Source organism: Mus musculus, chromosome 4, assembly GCF_000001635.26.
Source record: "Mus musculus strain C57BL/6J chromosome 4, GRCm38.p6 C57BL/6J".
In the NCBI taxonomy this organism is placed as follows: domain Eukaryota; kingdom Metazoa; phylum Chordata; class Mammalia; order Rodentia; family Muridae; genus Mus; species Mus musculus.
In genome coordinates, this window is record NC_000070.6 from 41,714,437 (window position 1) to 41,731,376 (window position 16,940).

The following is a 16,940-nucleotide window of genomic DNA, read 5'->3' on the forward strand; positions in this document are numbered from 1 at the left end:
GGCACTTGAAGGCGCCAAGGCACTCCCTCAGACCACAAGAGGGCAGCATACATTTGGTGGAGCGCGTTGCTTTATAGCTGTTTCTCCCTGCTTTCTCTCCCCCATTCCTAAAATTTCCTACATCCAAACCTCTTGGGCTCCTTCTCTGGCTACTGGTATAATGTAGACACAAGGCTGTGCTGCCTTGGTTCTGAACGTCCCTGCCTGCTCCTCCATGACCATCTGACATGTGGGCCCACCTGGTCTTCCCCAAACCCTGTGAGGTATAGGCGTCCCTCCTGTGCCCTCCTTACCATAGGATGATATTTAGAGGGTAATTGGCAAGTATGGGGTAAATAAATATACAATGCCCCACTGTATCAGTCAAATGATGTAAGAACTCTTTATCTCTCCGCAAACCAGATCAGGAGTATAGCTCCTGGCCCCACCCCAAGGGGTTGACAGCTCTCCCCTTCACCTCCCAAATCCTCACAGCTGAGCCCGTCTTACATCAGCAGGCCAACAGGCTCCTTTAGTGGTCGTTCAAGTTTATTGTCACTGGAATAAATACATTGACAGGGAGTACAGATCATGACTCTAAGGTCAACCTGACCCTGACCTCAGAGCCGCCAGTCGAACACAGACAGGTAGTATCTGAATTCAGAGATGAAGCTGTCTCTGCCTTATAGAGACAGGTTGGTGCGAGGCCCTCGAGCCGCCTGCCTTCCCCTGGTGGGGACGTGGGGAGTGGCTGTCATTCCTCTGCTGGCTTCACTTGCTTGGCAGCCTCTAGCTGGCAGAGTAACTCATCCCACTGCACAAACTGCTTGGAGAGAAGCATTGTCTGGCGACAGGTCAAGGTGACAACAGGGGTTTGAATGACTTTGCATGTGCCCAAAGGGGTGAGGGGGAGAAGAGACTGGGATGAGAGTGTAGGAGGGAGGAGATACCCATTAAGGAGCACGAAGCACAAAGGATACAGTCTTGTTATACCCTTCCAGGAGAGCCTTAGACTCTTCAGTGATCGCCACACACTGGTCCTGTAGGCCAACGTATAGCTGAGGAGTATAGCCACGCCCCACCAAACTTCCTGCCTCATTATTCCCTCTAAACCTACAAGACATGGTGCTTGAATAACCTCCAGTATGAGGAGCAAACTACAAAACAGGCACTCTCCATCCTAGGCCCGATCCTGAAACAGCCGCCCACAGACTGACAAGAGCGGTTGCTTTCACTCATTAACACACCTCTCCTCTTCTGTCCCTAGTTTTCCTTTAAGGCTTTATTTATTTTTATTTTATGTGTATGGGTATTTTGCCTGTATGTGGGCGCACCATGTATATGTGGTACCCAAAGATGCCAGAAGAGGGCATCAGATCCTCTGGAATTGGAGGTACAGAGGTTGGTTGTTAGTGGCCATGTGAGTGTTGGGGACTCACATACCCTCAGCAAAGAGCAGGTAACCTTAGGGGCTGAGCCGTCTCTCCAGCACTTCAGTCTCTATTTCTAAACAGTCTTTGAGCTTGAGAAAAGGTGTTTCACCCCCAGTCAAAAACAGAGCCCTAGGCACTACTGCCTACCTCTCAATGTCAACCTTCTACTATCACAGAAAAGCTCTATTGTGGCCCTAGGCAACCTTTCCCCTCCCTGGGACAACTGGGAATAGAGGATAAACCTCCATGGACAACCAAAGGTCTAGGACTCTTGGTGGGGGTGACAGTGGGCCATGGGGGGGGTAACAGTGGGTGGAGGGGTGACAGTGGGCGAAGGTGTGAGGGTGGGCGGTGGGGGTGACAGTGGGCAGTGGTGTGACGGTAGTGGGGGTAACAGTGGGCAGTGGGGGGTGATAGTGAGCAGTGGGGTGTGACAATGAGTGGTAGTGGGATGACAGTGGGCGGTGGGGGGTGACAGTGGGCAGTGGGGAGGGGACACAGCTGACATGATATCTGCCTTCCCTTCCGGTCCTCTCTCCTTCCATACCTGCTGCTGGATGTGGATCTGCGCCAGGCGCTGCAGGCGGGCAGCATGCTCAGGAACAGCTGTAAAACACGACGCACACTGCCTGATGTCTGTGCCCTCCCCCGGGACTGCTCAATAGTCTATTAGGTCTTCCGCAGGATTAGAGTATTGAGTAGAGAAGCTAAACAAACGCCAGGCTTCATCGACCGACTGCTGTAGCTGGAGGGGGCTCCTTACCTACCCCAGCCTCACTCCAAGACCCATGAGGTGGGGGTGGGTAGAACAGGTGCCCCCCAGAAGACAGAACCTTAAAGTCCTCGGTATTGCTTGCTACGAGCAGGGCCAAGTAAAGAGACTTTACTTATTACAGGCCCTGCCCCTTTGCTGTCAGCCCAGCAGGGCTAATGGATAATGTCAGCCTAATGAGAGAGGGAGCTTAGGTGGGCTGGGAATGAATACCAGGTCCCTACACTGGCCCCTTGGACTCCCCCACACACTGACTGCCTTGCCCACCATGCAACGCCTGCAGCTTTAGGCTGTCAGATACTCAAGTGGGTAGCTGATCAGGGAAGGGACGGGAGCTGAGAGAAATACCTCTAGAGACAGGCAAGATGGATATCTGGATTCAATTAAAGCCACTGCCTGCTTGCCAAGGCCCAGGCCCGGGGACTCTTAGCAGTGCAGCAGGAAAACGTCTCACGCCTGGCAGGAGTTCTGACAATCAAATGTGGGCTCTGTAGCAGCCTGAGAGACATGAAGGGATGGGCAGGCAGGGGAAAGCAGAAGGTGTCTGGGGCTAGAACTTAGGCTTGTGTCTTAGGCCAAACCGCCTGAGGTCCTAGATCTAGGCTCTCACTTGGGGACTGTAACCATAGTCAGGTAGTAGGCTCCCACAGGGTAGAGCTCTAAGGAGCAGACCCAGCACTGGTACAGGGAAGCCTTGGCCCCACCAACCACCTCCCCAGCAACCCCACAGGAGTACCTTTGATAGAAGCGCTGTCCAGCACAGGCACCAGGGCGTTCACTTGTTCCAGGAGTGCCACCTGGGAGAGGATGAACTGCTCCTCTGGAGCACAAAGACAAGATGACAGGAGGGAAGCAGCCATGAGCACCGCTACACAAGCCGGTAGGAGGCGGGGCACTAGGGCTGAGCAGCCCTGCCTCACTGGCCCCTTCTCTAGGTGTTCATTTCCACCCTGCCCCACCTTTCCGGGATGCTTCTGCCTGACTCTTCATGGGCCTCAGGAGCATCTTGGTCTCTAAAAATCCCTGCCCTCAAGTTTTCACTCCAGATCTTCCTTCTCCACTCTTGTCAATAACTTAGCAGGTGCTCCTAGTCCATGGGAGACAGGGTAGTTCAGGCTTGTTTTCTCTAAGCCAAGGACCCCAGGAAAAATCTGAGAGAGGAAACGTGGCAGACCGTATCGGGTGGGTTCTGCTCGTTGGCTCTCAGAGTAAGTACAGATGACAAGGGAGCTGAGACAGAGCGGGAGAGGCCAGTGCGAGCAGAAGCGGGGTCTGGGTTTCCCATATACAAAGGGTTCCAGTGTATGAAAATCCTCAGAGCAGGTGTTCAGGACAAGGCTGTCGTGTGCAAACTAATGGAGAAAGGGACACTTGCCAGTCAGAAAGAACTCACTGAGCTGGCGGGGAGAGCAGGCCCAGAAGACTGAGAGGCTAAAGCGGAAGGATCTTATCCTAGGAAGGAGACGACACTGGGGCTCCTACGCAGGCCAAGAGATGATGGACATGCCCGTGAAGATGTGACATGCAGAAAGGAAGGGAGAACTTGGGTATACGACTGTCTTTGTGTAAGTGGATGCACGCTTCCTGCGGCAGAGCACAGAAGGGATGGGGAGGCTATAAGAGTCCTTGAACTTAGTGTCTGAGCTATGGTCCTGTGGGAACTCTGATGCCCCTCTCCTCCCCAGTCCTCGGTGTCACACAGTGTCACACAGTCATCATTCTCTCAGGTAGGTTACAAGCTCAGGTTCCTAAAGCAGGGACAACTCCCTGTACTTGCGCTCACGAGGACAAAGACTTTCTGGTTCACCACTGTATGCCTTGTGCCCAGAATAAAGCCTAGTTCACAACATATGATCAATAAATGTTTCCTGTTTCCCTTCACAAGTTTCTTCTTTCCTTATCCTTTTTTGAGACAGAATCGTGTTATGTGACCCAGGCTAGCCTTGAGCTGCTTGTAATCCTCTTCCTCAGTCTCCCAAGTTCTTAGGACTCTAGACGCAGGACCGCTGTGCCTAGTGTGGTTGCCATTGGATGAATGAACAGACAGAGGAGGTCAGAAAACCCTGCTGGCAGGATGACGGACTGACTAGATTCTCCGCCTAGAATGCTGAAGCCCCAGCCACAATGACAAATGCAAGGGGAAGAGGGAAGGAACCTGCTCCTGATGTATGTTCTCTATAGAGAGCAAGCGCTGGGGCTGGAGAGATGGCTCGGCTGGTGGAAAAGAGCATCCTGTTCTTCCAGAGGCCCCAGTTCAGTTTCCAACACCCATGCTGAGTGGCTTGCAACTACTATTAACCCCAGCTCCAGGGAGATATAATGACTCTGACCTCTGTGTGCACCGCCTCCTTTGTGCAGGTCTTTCCTCAGACAGGTACATATGGTTACACAATAATAAATATTTAAAAAAAAAAAGACCCCACTGACAAGTTGTTCCTTTGGTCACATATATGTGAATCTGTAAGGGTGACATTGCAGACATCAGGATAATAGGTACAGTTCAGAAAGGAATACCATGTGTTACGGCAAAACAGGGAGCGCCACAGTGCCACTCCACATACCATTGACATTGCCCATTGTTGTGGGCAGTTAAGGGCAATGTTCTTGCCAAGAGAATCAATGTGTGACCTGCATATGTGGTACTCTAAGAGCTGAGACAGCTTCCTGAAAAGAGTGAAGAGAAAGGGCCACAATAAAAACAAAAACGAAGATACTAGAGAAAGGCCCCTGTGTGAGTGGAAGGACCAGGCGGCCCCACCCAGGGAAGCACACTTCACGAGAACGTGAGAGGAGGAGGCTGAGCGGCTCAAGCCTGTTCCCTAGGAATGTATTGTGACTTAATGTATAAAAAGAAAAGATACAGACTGTAAAATAAAAACAGGACGGCTCTCATGCCAGTGTTCTCCTGGATGGTAATGCTCGTTGTGTCTGGAAAGAGCCCCTGCCCCATGACCACTGAGGAAGACTCTAAAGGAAAATCCCAGGAGGGCCTCTGATAGAGTGTTGGAGTAGCATCCATATGCCTGGCCCTGACGTATGCAGCTGGCCTAGAGTATATACTACGCCCAGTGCTGACTACGAATCCCACCTTGGGCCTTAGTCCAGAGCCGGGCCAGAATAAGAAGCTATAGCAAAATAGCGGAGGGAAGCCATCACTGTGCCTGACCCCTCCACACCTGATATCCTCGATGCTTGTGCACTGAGGTCTAGCCTTACCTGCTAAGATGAACTGCAACTTCGAGGCCTCAGGTATGGCAATGCGATCAATGTACTCAGGATCCAGGTATTTAATCAGGTCTTCAACTACCAAAGACGCAGGACAGAAAAAAAGAAAAAAGAAATGGAACCTTGTTTTATAAATGAAGTTTGGAGGCTGGCAGGATGGCTGAACAGGTAAAGTAAGTGCTCACAGGTCTGATGGCCTGAGTTTGATCCCTGGGACTACATGATATAAAGAACTGAGCCCCCCAAGCTGTCCTTGAACCATACATACACACACACACAAAGTAAGTCAATGTTAAATGACAGTTGGGGCGCATTAGTCCTTGGGGAGATCCTTGGACTATGAGCTGACCACACAGCACCGGATCGCCAGCATCCACTGGTTCCCTGCTCTGTTCCCCAGATTACTCAGCTATCATCATCTGTTCGTTGACCTCATGTTTTGGGGCCAGAAACCCAAGTGCTGCCACCCCTTGGCCCTGCCCCAACCCCAGCATCCCCACTCACCTATTCTCACCAAGGTAGAAGGCACCTTTTTATTCAATGCCATAGGACAACCTAAGCTTCTGTCTAATTTCTAACTACTGAGAAAGTTACAAGCTTCAATAATTTAAAATGTTCAGCTAAACCAACACTGGGGCTCTGAGTTTCCTTCTCAAACTTGCCTAGAGAAATATCATACCCTATCCCCCAAGGAGGAATCCTATCCACCAAGGGGAGCTTCGAAGAAAAAGTTTCAGTCCCCAACAATGGGCACTGGGCATAGGCTTGAGATTTACCTACAAGAAAGCACGCTCAATTTACCACATCAGCAGTGATATGCCTTCATTCCTCGAGGGGCTACTCTACCAACAGACACACAGGCTGACAGGCGGGGTCAGGTTTCAAGGGGTACAGACACGGGAGGCACTGCAATGAGAAACCTAACACAAGTGCTTACTCTTTTTGTAGAGAATCTTCACCCTCTCCCTCTTACTGGCAATGTTCCCTAAAGCCACCTGCACCTTGACCAGACCGTCAGCCACCTGAAAGGAAGCAGAGGTTAATTCCAAGGTATACCACTTGGCTTAACTCAGAAGAACTTGGATGTGATGGTCCATGCCTTTAATCCCAGTACTCCAGAGGCAGATGAAGGCAGATCTCTGTGGGATTTTGAGGTCACCCTGGTTTATATGACAAGTTCCAGGACAGCCAAGGCTATTTAATAAAGTCTGTGGGGGTGGGGTAGAGGGAGGGAGGGAGGGAGGGAGAGAGACATACAGAGAGAGACACAGAGAGAGAGACAGACAGTGAGAGAGAGAGAGAGAGAGAGAGAGAGAGAGAAGAGGGGCTGGCGAAATGGTTAAGTGGGTAAGAGCACTGACTGCTCTTCTGAAGGTCATGAGTTCAAATCCCAGCAACCACATGGTAGCTCACAACCACCTGTAATGAGATCTGACGCCCTCTTCTGGTGTATCAGAAAACAGCTACAGTGCACTTAATGTATAATAAATAATTAAGTCTTTGGGCAGGATGGAGCAGGGACTGAGAGGAGTTGACCAGAGAAAGCAGAGGCCCTAAAATTCAATTCCCAACAACCACATGAAGGCTCACAACCATCTGCACAGCTACAGTACTCACATACATAAAATAAATAAATAAATCAATCTTTATTAAAAAAAAGAGAGAAAGGAAGGAAGGAAGGAAGGAAGGAAGGGAAAAAGGAAGAGGAGAGGAGAGGAGAGGAGAGGAGAGGAGAGGAGAGGAGGAAGAAGGAAGACCTGGAAGAAGGATCCTTATCTCTCTGTAGACTTTCAAGTCTTTGAAGGTCTTTCAACTTTAGGTGCCTTTAATGTGAGAGGGAATGAATCATGCTCTCCTTTGCAGGATAGGGTGTGAGTATTTGTCTGCTTGGGGAGATAATAAACTAATTTAGGCTTTAATGGGGCATCCTTACATACTATATATTTCCTGGTTCCTAACCCCTATATTTGGGCATGATATATGCAAATACCCTCACCCAGGTCTTTCTTAGCTCAAGGCTGGGGAACGAACTGGCTGGCCTAGCTCTAGCCTCATACCCTCCACATCAAGTCTAGTACAGGAGACGGAACACTCTGGGATCCCAAAGACAGTGCAATCCCCATCGTAGAGAATACAGAAGAGAATCAGTTTAGAGGCAGAATACAGTTAGTAGTTAAGGGTTTGAGCTTAAGATGTCTGCGGGATAGCCCAGTGGAGGAGACCAGTAGACAAAGATCAATCGGGTTCTCGGAAAGTCTGAAACAGAGCTACACACTGGAAACATAAAGACGTGAAATGAGTAACTGAAATCACGGCAGTGAACGAGCCTGCCTAGGACTTAGGATTCTAACAGTCAAGAGTCAGCTGGAGCCGGAGGCTGAGGAAATGAACGACTTCACTCAAGGCTTGTGTAAAAGGTGAATACTAATATTTAAGGGACTAACACACAAGGGAAGGCACACAAATAGATGCCAAAGGGGGAGAGTGTTTCGAAAAGTTGGTTCTCAAACTGGAACAGAATGTGCTGGTGACAATTTTACAAAAAAATACAGAGACACATCATTACCTTTGTTCCAGAACATTCTTAATTCTACCAGAAGCGCTCCAGTAAATGGTTTCAACATCGTAAAAAGGGATTTTAGGGCACCTCTAAATTTTTGTCAAAATTCAGACACGATGTTCGCCCACATCTGGACACTTAGGGCTCAATTACTAATCTTCCTTTTCTGGGCCTGCTCAGACCTCACCGCTCACCCTTTGGAGCCTGTAGCACCTGTGCTCTGCCTCCTCTAGGACTCCTGTCTACGCGTAATTCATTTAGCAATTAATTTTGCATGGCTCTAGGATGACACTCCACTGCGGGCTTCAGCTCTTACTGAAACTCCCATTAATCAATTTTTAAATGCGTCTGGTCTCCTTAGAACGCCTGTGAGCGCGCGGAGTTTTTGTGAAAGTTGTCACCGAACCCATCTTAAAAAGGCTTAAGCATCTCCCCCATCCCAATCCCCTCGGGAACGGACCTCAAGGGTCCGATTGGTACCAGGAGGTTCTAGATCTTTGTTATTTATTTCAGAGCCTGGGCTGAGGACGACCTGACAGAAGTGGTAGCATCCGACCCTAGGGCAGGGCCAGTGGACCGCTCCTGTCCCGCTCTGCCCCACAAACGGATCAATAGACCGGACCCCTCACCTTCCTGGAGCCTCGGGTCCCGCCCGGCCCGTACACCCAGCGCTCCAGCTCCTCCACTCGAGACTGTAGCCGCTGCACATCGGTCAGAGCCGCCATCGTTTCTGCAGCCTGGCCGCAGCAACCCGGAACAGCCTGAGGGTGGGACGTCCGCCTAAATAAGAAGACTGGCCAATCCGAGAGCACCGTCACGCCTTGTAGGAAGTGACGTCACTGTTTAGGCTTTGGATGTCGGAAATAACCGATGTCAAAGCAATCTGGTTACCTAGGTAACGTTCTGGGTCCTAGTTCTACCCTGGTTTCCAGGACTTGGTTGTCAAGACTTTTAGTGCTCTAAATCCAAGATTCGAAGAGATTTCCTCCCCTCCCCCATTCCCTGAGAGTTAGCGTATAAATATACCTATTATTCCAAGATAGGTTTATACCCATAGATCAGTAGGCAGCTTCTTGGGAGAGACACCATACATTTTTGGAATCTTTTAAAGATCAAGTGATTTGTACGTAAGCCTCTTGTTGTCAGGACGTACACCCAAACAGTCTGATTTGTGACCGCGCTCTGTGTGGTGGTGCTAGGAGAGAAAGGAGAGACAGAAGGATGACTGTAAGTTTGAGGCCAGCCTGCTCTACACAGTGAGTTCAAGACCAGTCAGGGAACAATGTAGAGAAAGCTTGCTTCCCTTCAAAAAAAAGTGCTCTTCTATTCTCTCAGAGCTTTGTTCTTCTGCTTCCACTTGGACAGCTCAATGTAGTCTGTGGATCCCCCACCTCCCAGACCCAAGCAAGAAGAGGAGGCACAGGAGACACGGGAAGTACAATTTTATTTTCCAGATGCAACCCAAGGGACATCTTCACATTCAAATCCAATCCTTCACCTGCTTCCTGAAAAGGAGCAGAATTGACTCAAAGAGGTGGGGTACCAAAGGTGACACTGACATAGGGGTTACATGACGGAGTGATAGGGGTTCTCGGGGGAAAGCTCTTTGGTAGATGCTGCTGAAATTAGCTAGGGAGACAGTGTCTGCCTTTTACGGTGAGGTAGATGGAACGTAATATAAATCCCTTTGGTGTGGAGGTGGCATGCTGACATCAACCAGGACTGGATCCCAGAGTGGGCGTCACATCCTGAAAGAATCAAGGTAGGAGGGTGCCTTCTCCCCCCCTAAGCAATGATATTGGGACTCTTGGTTCTCAGTAGCTGCTTTCAGGGCAAGGTACTGGAAGGGGGCCCTGTAGAGGGTAGAGGTGGAGGATTGGTTGGACCCAAGGAAGCTGGCACAGGTTGGCGTCGAGCAAAGAGGATACCTGATAAAGGGTATAAGAGATGTAAAATTAAAAAATAAACGAGAGAATGTGGGACTCCCACAAAGCACGGACAAGTCCCTCTGACCAGTGAGAAGCTCCTATGCCGTTGTGGGTAGCTTGAAGTAGGTGCGCAATAAATACTCACAGATCTGTGACAAAGCAGACATCCCATGGCAACCATGCTGCATAGACCATGCTGGGACCCCATGCCTTGTAGACAAACTCTTGAATCCATTTTAATGTAACAATCCTCTAAACCCCCAAGCAAGTTCAGATACTCCTGAACGTCATGCTCATAGAGAAAATCTAAAATCCCCCATGCCAATGAAAAAGCCAACTTCATGCCAATATAGACCCTGTAATTCCCATACCAGTGTAGACCACCCCATTGATCTCTAGTGCCACGTTGATACTGCTGATGCCACTGCCTGCCAGATTGAGGGGCCCATCCAACCGCTCTTCTGTCCAGAAGAAGGCAGGGAAGTCACATTTGGGGGGAAGCAGATTTCACACTTAGACTCCTTCCTCATTCCTGCACTTGAACCCCATACCATAATTATGCGTCTGTCTATCAAGGGACCTGCCTGTACCACCTCCAGCATTCAGCATGTGAAGAGTCTACTTTCCCTCAACTCACTAGCCCAAAGCCCTTCTCTAACAAGCCCTTCCTCACCCCTTAGGGGAGCCTTGCCACGGGGCAGGAAACTGGGGGGTGCCCCCAGTCGAGGTGAGTCCACGGGGCCCATTAGCACAGCCCTCTTCTCCGGAGGTTCTTCCGGTGCCAGCTTCTCCCTTGTAGCTTCCGAGGCCAAGCCCATAGGTAGCGCCAGACGAGGGGGTGGGATTCCACTCTCCTCTGGTGAAAAACAAAACAAAACAAAACAAAACAAAACAAAACAAAACAAAACAAAAAACATGCCATTCTGGTCCAACCAACCCGTGTTTGCATTTGATTCTTCCCTAGACCTGGGACCAATAGAGACGGTACCGGCAGATAAGCCAGGTTGTCTCTCCTCCCATCCAAAGACTCTGGCCTAGAGAATGAAGATGTGGAGAAAAAGGGGCCAGCATATATAGGTCCGGGCTGGTTTAGGTCAGAGAATGTGCACGCTTTCTTTGCTCTTTGTTGTTAAATAAGTCACAGAAGTTGCAAACTACATCCAAATGGGATCCCTATGCGGATAGCTGTGGAATAAAACTGCTGGGGATGAAGCGACTTGAAACTCCACAGGCTTTCTTGACCTCAAGGCTCAGGATCACTAACTTAGGGATTCCAACCCCCCTGAGCCTCGTCAGATCTTGCTGCTCTCATATCGCAATGCCCCCCACACCTGAGTCCCTACATTTTGATATCCCCTGTGCACAGCTCTCAGAGACGCCGGACCCCAAACTCCGCCCTCTCCCCCTCATACCTTTCTTTACTGGGCTCGGGCTCAGTTGAGCGCAAGCGTGCGCTGGTAAACCAGAAGCAGAACCCTGGGTGGGACCCGGGCAGTTCGGGGTCGCGGTCGGGGCGGGCCCATGACTCGAGGCGGGGCCAGGAGCGCCCCGAGGTGTGGGCCCTGCTAAGTTGAAGAGCGGGACCGCGGTGTAAGCCTGGCGGCGGCCCTCACGCCTGTTGCTGTCTATGGCAGCCTGAAGCTCCCCTGGGGAACTGAGTGCCCGTGTCTCGCACTCGTATGGGTACAAATACTTCATGTACCTAGGGGCAGACGGATGGGCGGTGGGAGGCTGGACCCAGCGGATGGTCCTACCCCCGCCCCTCCCTTCACTCCCGCGCCCCACCCAGCCCCTCTGGTCCTCTGCTGTCCTCACTGTGTACGGAGCGTGAAGGCGGCAGAGGTGATGGTGGTGGGCAAACTGAGGCCGCGTGTGACTTCTCGCCACACTTTTCGGTTGATGACTTCCACCAGGCCTCCCTTGGCTGTCACCAAGCGAAACAACGCATACAGATCCAGCACCTGTTTGGCCATGATGGGTACCCGGTTCACTGGCGTACCTGGTGTGAAGTGGGTAGAAAGTCAAAGTCAGGACAGTAAGATTAGGCGTCTGAGGACTTCTTAGGTATGTCCTTGGGTAAGGACAGGTCTCATGAAAGGACTACAGAGGAAGGGTAGGATTACAGGCTGAGAAAACCTCACCCCCACCTCACACCACCTATAGCAGGAAGAACAGGAGACTAAGACAAGAAATCAGCTTGGTTTTTCTGTAAAGAGCCAGAAGGTAAATATTTATACTTTGTGGGCCAAAGGGTACCTGTTACAAATACCCAGCTCTGCGACTGTATCTGAGAACAGCCTAAGATGATATCTAAGAGGATGTGCATGGCTGTTCTCCACTGAAACTTTATTCACAGGCGCTGAGATAGGAATCTCACAGCCTGGAAATGTTATGCCTGTTTTAACTCTGTTTTCCGAATATGTAAAAAGGAAAAGCCATTCTAATCTACCAGACAGCCAGATTCGCCTAACTCTTTAGTTTGCTGGGCTGTCTGGCTGTAGGAAGGACTTCTTTATGCGCAGAAGAGCTATACTCCCCAAACGGACAACCCCCAAAGGCTGCAGGAAGCCAGGGGACAGCAGGTGCAGAAGAATCAGATGCTGCCTGGGCCAGCCAACTCCTCCTCAGCCTAGCCACCCCCGCCAGCCAGTCCTGACAAAGGGGCCTGTCGGAGCTGAGCGATGGGCCCCAGTTAATTCCTTACCGATCCCAACCCCTTCCACCGGCGCCTTTGGACCCGAACAATTAGCTGCGGCCTGATTAATGGGGGGAAATTATCGGCCCCGAGAGACCTCCTCCCCCTGCAGTCGAGCAGAAGGAGGCAGGGCTCAGGGTGTGGGCTGTTCTGTCAGACCACAGCCACCCCATTACCGGGAGAGAGAAGGTCCCCAAGAAGGTGCAGAGGAGGAACACTGAGGTTACCATGACTTGGGGGACAAGGAAACCGGGGGTCCTCACCCAAGGTTCTTGGGAAGGGAGGGGCCAGAAAACGTTGCTGAGTGTTGTGTTGGGGACTGGGGAGACTTGGGCCAGAAGCTGTCCTGGGAGGGGGGCAGTGCAGCCAGTTAATTAGCAGCTTATCAGGCTGCGCTCTGAGTGAGTTAATTAGCTTTGTAGAGAGAGATAATGAGTCAGTGCTCAGACCCATGAATCTGGGGAGAAGCGGAAGTGATGGACTGCTGCCCACCCTCGTCCCCCCTGGACCCCTTCTGTATGCTTTCAATACTGAAATTTTCTAGGGAGAAATCCCTTCTCCACTACCCAATTCACAAGGCCCCGGCCCATCCTTCAGGAAAGCCTTCCTTCAGTCTAACTGTATTCCCTCCTGCTGCAGGACAGGTGGGGAGTGCCCTGGGCTAAAGCAAAAGGAAATGGAGGGGAGATGAGGCTGGAAGAAGGGTACACTGTATACAATCAAGGCGTTCCTGGGACCCTGCTCTCTCAAACCAGTCCTGACCAGTTCTCCCTCCCACCTTCCTAATTGATCTCACACTCATTAACCTGCCTGTGGGTCCACCACTAATTAATCCCTGGTGGAGAAGGGGGGCAGGGTCAGAGGTTAAAGATGCTATTGAGGGCCCAAAGGACAGGTGCCACCAACCTCAGGCCTCTGCAGGGAGGGCCTCACCTGGGGTCCTCATCCTGAGGTCTTCCTTCCTCAAAACCTAGTCAGCAGGAGAAATGTCTAGGCATTTTCCCCACATCACTTTGCTTACTTACCCCTCTTCTGCATGAAGCTAAATAGGTCATCCAGAAACTCCTTCCTCTTGGGGTCCGCATCGAGTTCATACAGCTGGGGAAGAACCAAGGTTATTCTCCAGCTCCACTGCCCCTACTTACCTCTCTCTGGAGCCCCAATTTGGGTGGTACTCTGGGCAAGAGTATTTGGTGAAGGCATGAATGGAGTTTGAAGGTCAATTCTCTGGTACCAGGCCTACCCCCAGGGACAGGCAGGGTGCCTTTATCTAATCTATCTACGCGACCTGTCCTAGCTAGTGGTGCCTCTAGGTAGCTCAGACCTTGCACGTGGCAAATACAGGGAGAGGAGAATCAGGGAAGTATTTCCATGGCTCAGCCTGCTCTTCCGGGCAGAGTCTTGACTCTGAGGATGGACACTCAGAGCCCCAGGGGTGGGGGGTGGCAGGCTGGGGCTGTGCTCCACACTGCGTAGACTGATGGATACTTATTCATTCCCCTTAATCTGTATAAGGGCTTCATGCAATTCATATCCTCGTGGGCCAGGACATGAACTGGGGTGAGTTCAGGCAGGCAGGATGCTGGGGAACTCCTTATAGGAGCCATCTTGTCTGATCTCCTTCCAGAGGTGGTTACAGTGTCTACTGTAGAAGCTATCACACAGGCACCGGCCATACAACACAGAACCTGAGATGTCAGAAGGCTAGGAATCAGTTGGCCACCCCCACCCCCAACATTGCCTCCCAAGTCTAAAAAACGAACAGTTCCAGAATAATGGAGCCATTGACCTGGAGTAACAGATTCTCAGCCTCAGCTTGATATGAGTCACACATATAAGTAACACTCCATCCCTCAATAAGAACCTTGTAAAAATCCTCCCATGAGTATCAAACCCCCAGAGACCCAGCTTTGGAGCTACACACACATGACCCAGAGTTCTAAGTCTCATGTGGGTACCTACAATGATACCCAGACTTTGTCTAGCATAAGCCCAGAGCAGTGCCCTGGAGAAACAGTCACTAGAGCTGAATCTCCAGAGTGGCAAGGCCCTGAGTGACATCCATAGTCTTACACCAGTGCTGCAGGACACTAGCTACATATTAGCACTTCTAGAAAACACCCCCAAACCAATGCCCCATGAGTAATACCACCAGAATGCCACAGCTGGAAATCACAGCTCCGAGTAACACCGTGGTGACAGCCTGGTCTACTGTCTCTAGTCGGGAAGGGTTTGGATTAAGGTCATATACATAAAGACCCAGTTTGCACGGAGAGGTTGGGGGAGGGGGGCTCAGTTACACTGCAGCTGAAGTAGCAAGCACAAGCCGGGAACTGACACTCGTGAAATTTAGGCCAGGTGAAAACACTGGATGGCAGATCAGTGTGGCAGGAAAGAGGATGGGCGTACCAGCCTGCAAAAGGAGCAGCAATCTATTCCGCTTCCAAAGGCATTAGCCAGCCTGAGACACTCCCTTCGGTACATGTGATTTGATACGTGAGAGGGTAGATGGGGTAGAGTTGTTATGGGTTCCTTGAATTCGGGATCCCCTTCTCTCAAAGACCCTTACACCCTTTTTATCTCCCTTTCAAACTCATCGATGGCCTCCTATGGTGACCAATGGTCATTTTCTATGTTTTGAGGATCTCCATTGCCTCTTAATGAATTCCTGTGTACTTTCTACATATCTGGGTGTCTCTGCTGATTGATCATTATCCATCTTGCAGTCTTCCTATCTCTCCCTAGGTCTCTGTTAACATCCTTCAGAGGGTGATAGGAATGTGTAGACTATTTTTTGCCAGAGGGAGAGAGGCGTGACAGCTTGGCCGTGGTGGGTGGTGGAGAGAGGGTGCCTACCTGCTTGAACTGTTCCTCGTAGGTCCACTCATGTGGTTGGATTCCAGGAGACTGGCTGGAAGGTGAGTTGGGACATCGGGCTCCTGGATGGCTCTGCTCAGCTGTCTCCTCTTCTGCTAAGGGTGTCTCTCCCTCCTCATCTTCAGCACCCTCCTCTTCTTCAGCCCCAACCACCCCTATAGCCCCCTCAGGAGCCTGTAGGGTCCGGGCGCCAAGCAGAGGAGGTTGTGGAAGCGGTAAGCGTGGAGGGGCCAAGGGCCCCACCCCTTGGGCCAGCCGTGCTGCCTGCTGCCTCTGCAGGGCCTCCATTACAGCTTCCAGGCGCAGTCCCCCTGCTGGGGGGGCTCCTGGTACCAGGCGGGGCCCCGAGGAAAGGGCCGGCTGTGGGGGAGGGAATTATGGGTGCAGGGCCTTGCTGCACCCACACCCTACAACACAAGAGGAGATGCTCATGGACATACATGTTCAGGGACATACATGGAGTTATAAGGGAAGGATTAATATATCAAGAAAACAGAGACAGAGGGATAGAGGGAGCAAAAGAGACAGAGACTACACATAGGGAGTCAGAAATGGCCAGGAACTGAGGATAGGGAGAATCAAGCAAATTGGAAAGAGTAACAGAAACCAAGGGAGAGTGGTGCAGGGAGATCTCTCTCTCTCTCTCTCTCTCTCTCTCTCTCTCTCTCTCTCTCACACACACACACAGAGAGAGAGAGAGAGAGAGAGAGAGAGAGGGAGAGAGAGAGAGAACACGGGACGACAGGCAGATACAGAGACAGAGACTGGAAGAGAGACAGGAGCGGGACATAGAGACTGAGGAGGACCAAGATGGGGAGGGAGGGCGGGAGGGAGGGAGGGAAGGAAGGGGGGGGGGAAGAGAGAGAGAGAGAGAGAATGAGAAAGAGAGAGAGAGAGCTACAAGAGAGGGACAGACACCTGAAAAGAGATAGCAAGATGAGGTTGAGAGAGACGCGGGAAGAGCGACGCAGCATGAGAGAGAAAATACTAGAAAGAGACAGAAAATAGAGGACACTGGTGTAAAAACCGGGTAAAAACATAAAACACAAGAATCAGGAATCCAAGAGGTACAGAGAAGAGGGCAGCAATGTCTGGGTCTGGGACAGGGACAGGACCAGACGGGCATGAGGTGGCGAGTCACTGAGCCCGGATCCCGGGGTCTGGACGCCCTGCAGCTACACTCACCTGCCTGGCACCGCCCGAAGCCCCGGGTGTCTCCACGGCGGTCCGTCTGCTCTGCCGCCTTTCGGGCGGCTCCTGTCTCAGCTGGATTCCCTGCGCAGGGTCCCCGCTGTGCGCTCTTGCCGCCCTGCGCTCTTCTGACCGCCGTGCGCTCACTGGCGGTCGCTTGGCTGCCTGCGGTCCCGGGGGCGGGACCCGAGCCCTGCTGGGCGGGTGAGGGCGGGAGGGCGCAGCGGAAGAGGCTGGGGTGGGCTCGGCTCCTCTTAACCCCCCAACAGGTGTCTCCCAC

General features: G+C 51.5%; 2 protein-coding genes across 5 annotated transcripts; both read right to left on the bottom strand.

Annotated features, from left to right (window-relative positions):
• Nucleotides 1-361: 361 nt before the first annotated feature.
• Nucleotides 362-8,727, bottom strand: Dctn3 (dynactin 3). Of its 2 annotated transcripts, NM_016890.4 has the most exons (7): nucleotides 8,599-8,727; nucleotides 6,347-6,431; nucleotides 5,401-5,487; nucleotides 2,921-3,004; nucleotides 1,960-2,018; nucleotides 960-1,019; nucleotides 362-823 (listed from the first exon to the last, which is right to left on the bottom strand). In NM_016890.4, exons 1-7 carry the CDS (start codon nucleotides 8,692-8,694, stop codon nucleotides 734-736), a joined length of 561 nt encoding a protein of 186 aa, NP_058586.3. In that variant the 5' UTR covers nucleotides 8,695-8,727; the 3' UTR covers nucleotides 362-733. The 2 variants fall into 2 exon arrangements, with proteins under 2 accessions (NP_058586.3, NP_001153037.1); NM_001159565.1 differs by lacking the exon at nucleotides 960-1,019 and having other exon boundaries at nucleotides 362-802.
• Nucleotides 8,728-9,394: 667 nt separating this feature from the next.
• On the bottom strand, nucleotides 9,395-16,706 carry Arid3c (AT rich interactive domain 3C (BRIGHT-like)). Of its 3 annotated transcripts, NM_001017362.2 has the most exons (8): nucleotides 16,655-16,706; nucleotides 15,449-15,829; nucleotides 13,618-13,690; nucleotides 11,713-11,896; nucleotides 11,310-11,599; nucleotides 10,571-10,753; nucleotides 10,269-10,358; nucleotides 9,400-9,897 (listed from the first exon to the last, which is right to left on the bottom strand). In NM_001017362.2, exons 2-8 carry the CDS (start codon nucleotides 15,755-15,757, stop codon nucleotides 9,797-9,799), a joined length of 1,230 nt encoding a protein of 409 aa, NP_001017362.1. In that variant the 5' UTR covers nucleotides 15,758-15,829; nucleotides 16,655-16,706; the 3' UTR covers nucleotides 9,400-9,796. The 3 variants fall into 3 exon arrangements, with proteins under 3 accessions (XP_011248379.1, NP_001017362.1, NP_001239551.1); NM_001252622.1 differs by lacking the exon at nucleotides 10,269-10,358; XM_011250077.1 differs by lacking the exons at nucleotides 13,618-13,690; nucleotides 15,449-15,829; nucleotides 16,655-16,706 and adding an exon at nucleotides 12,602-13,609 and having other exon boundaries at nucleotides 9,395-9,897.
• Between the last annotated feature and the right edge of the window lie 234 nt (nucleotides 16,707-16,940).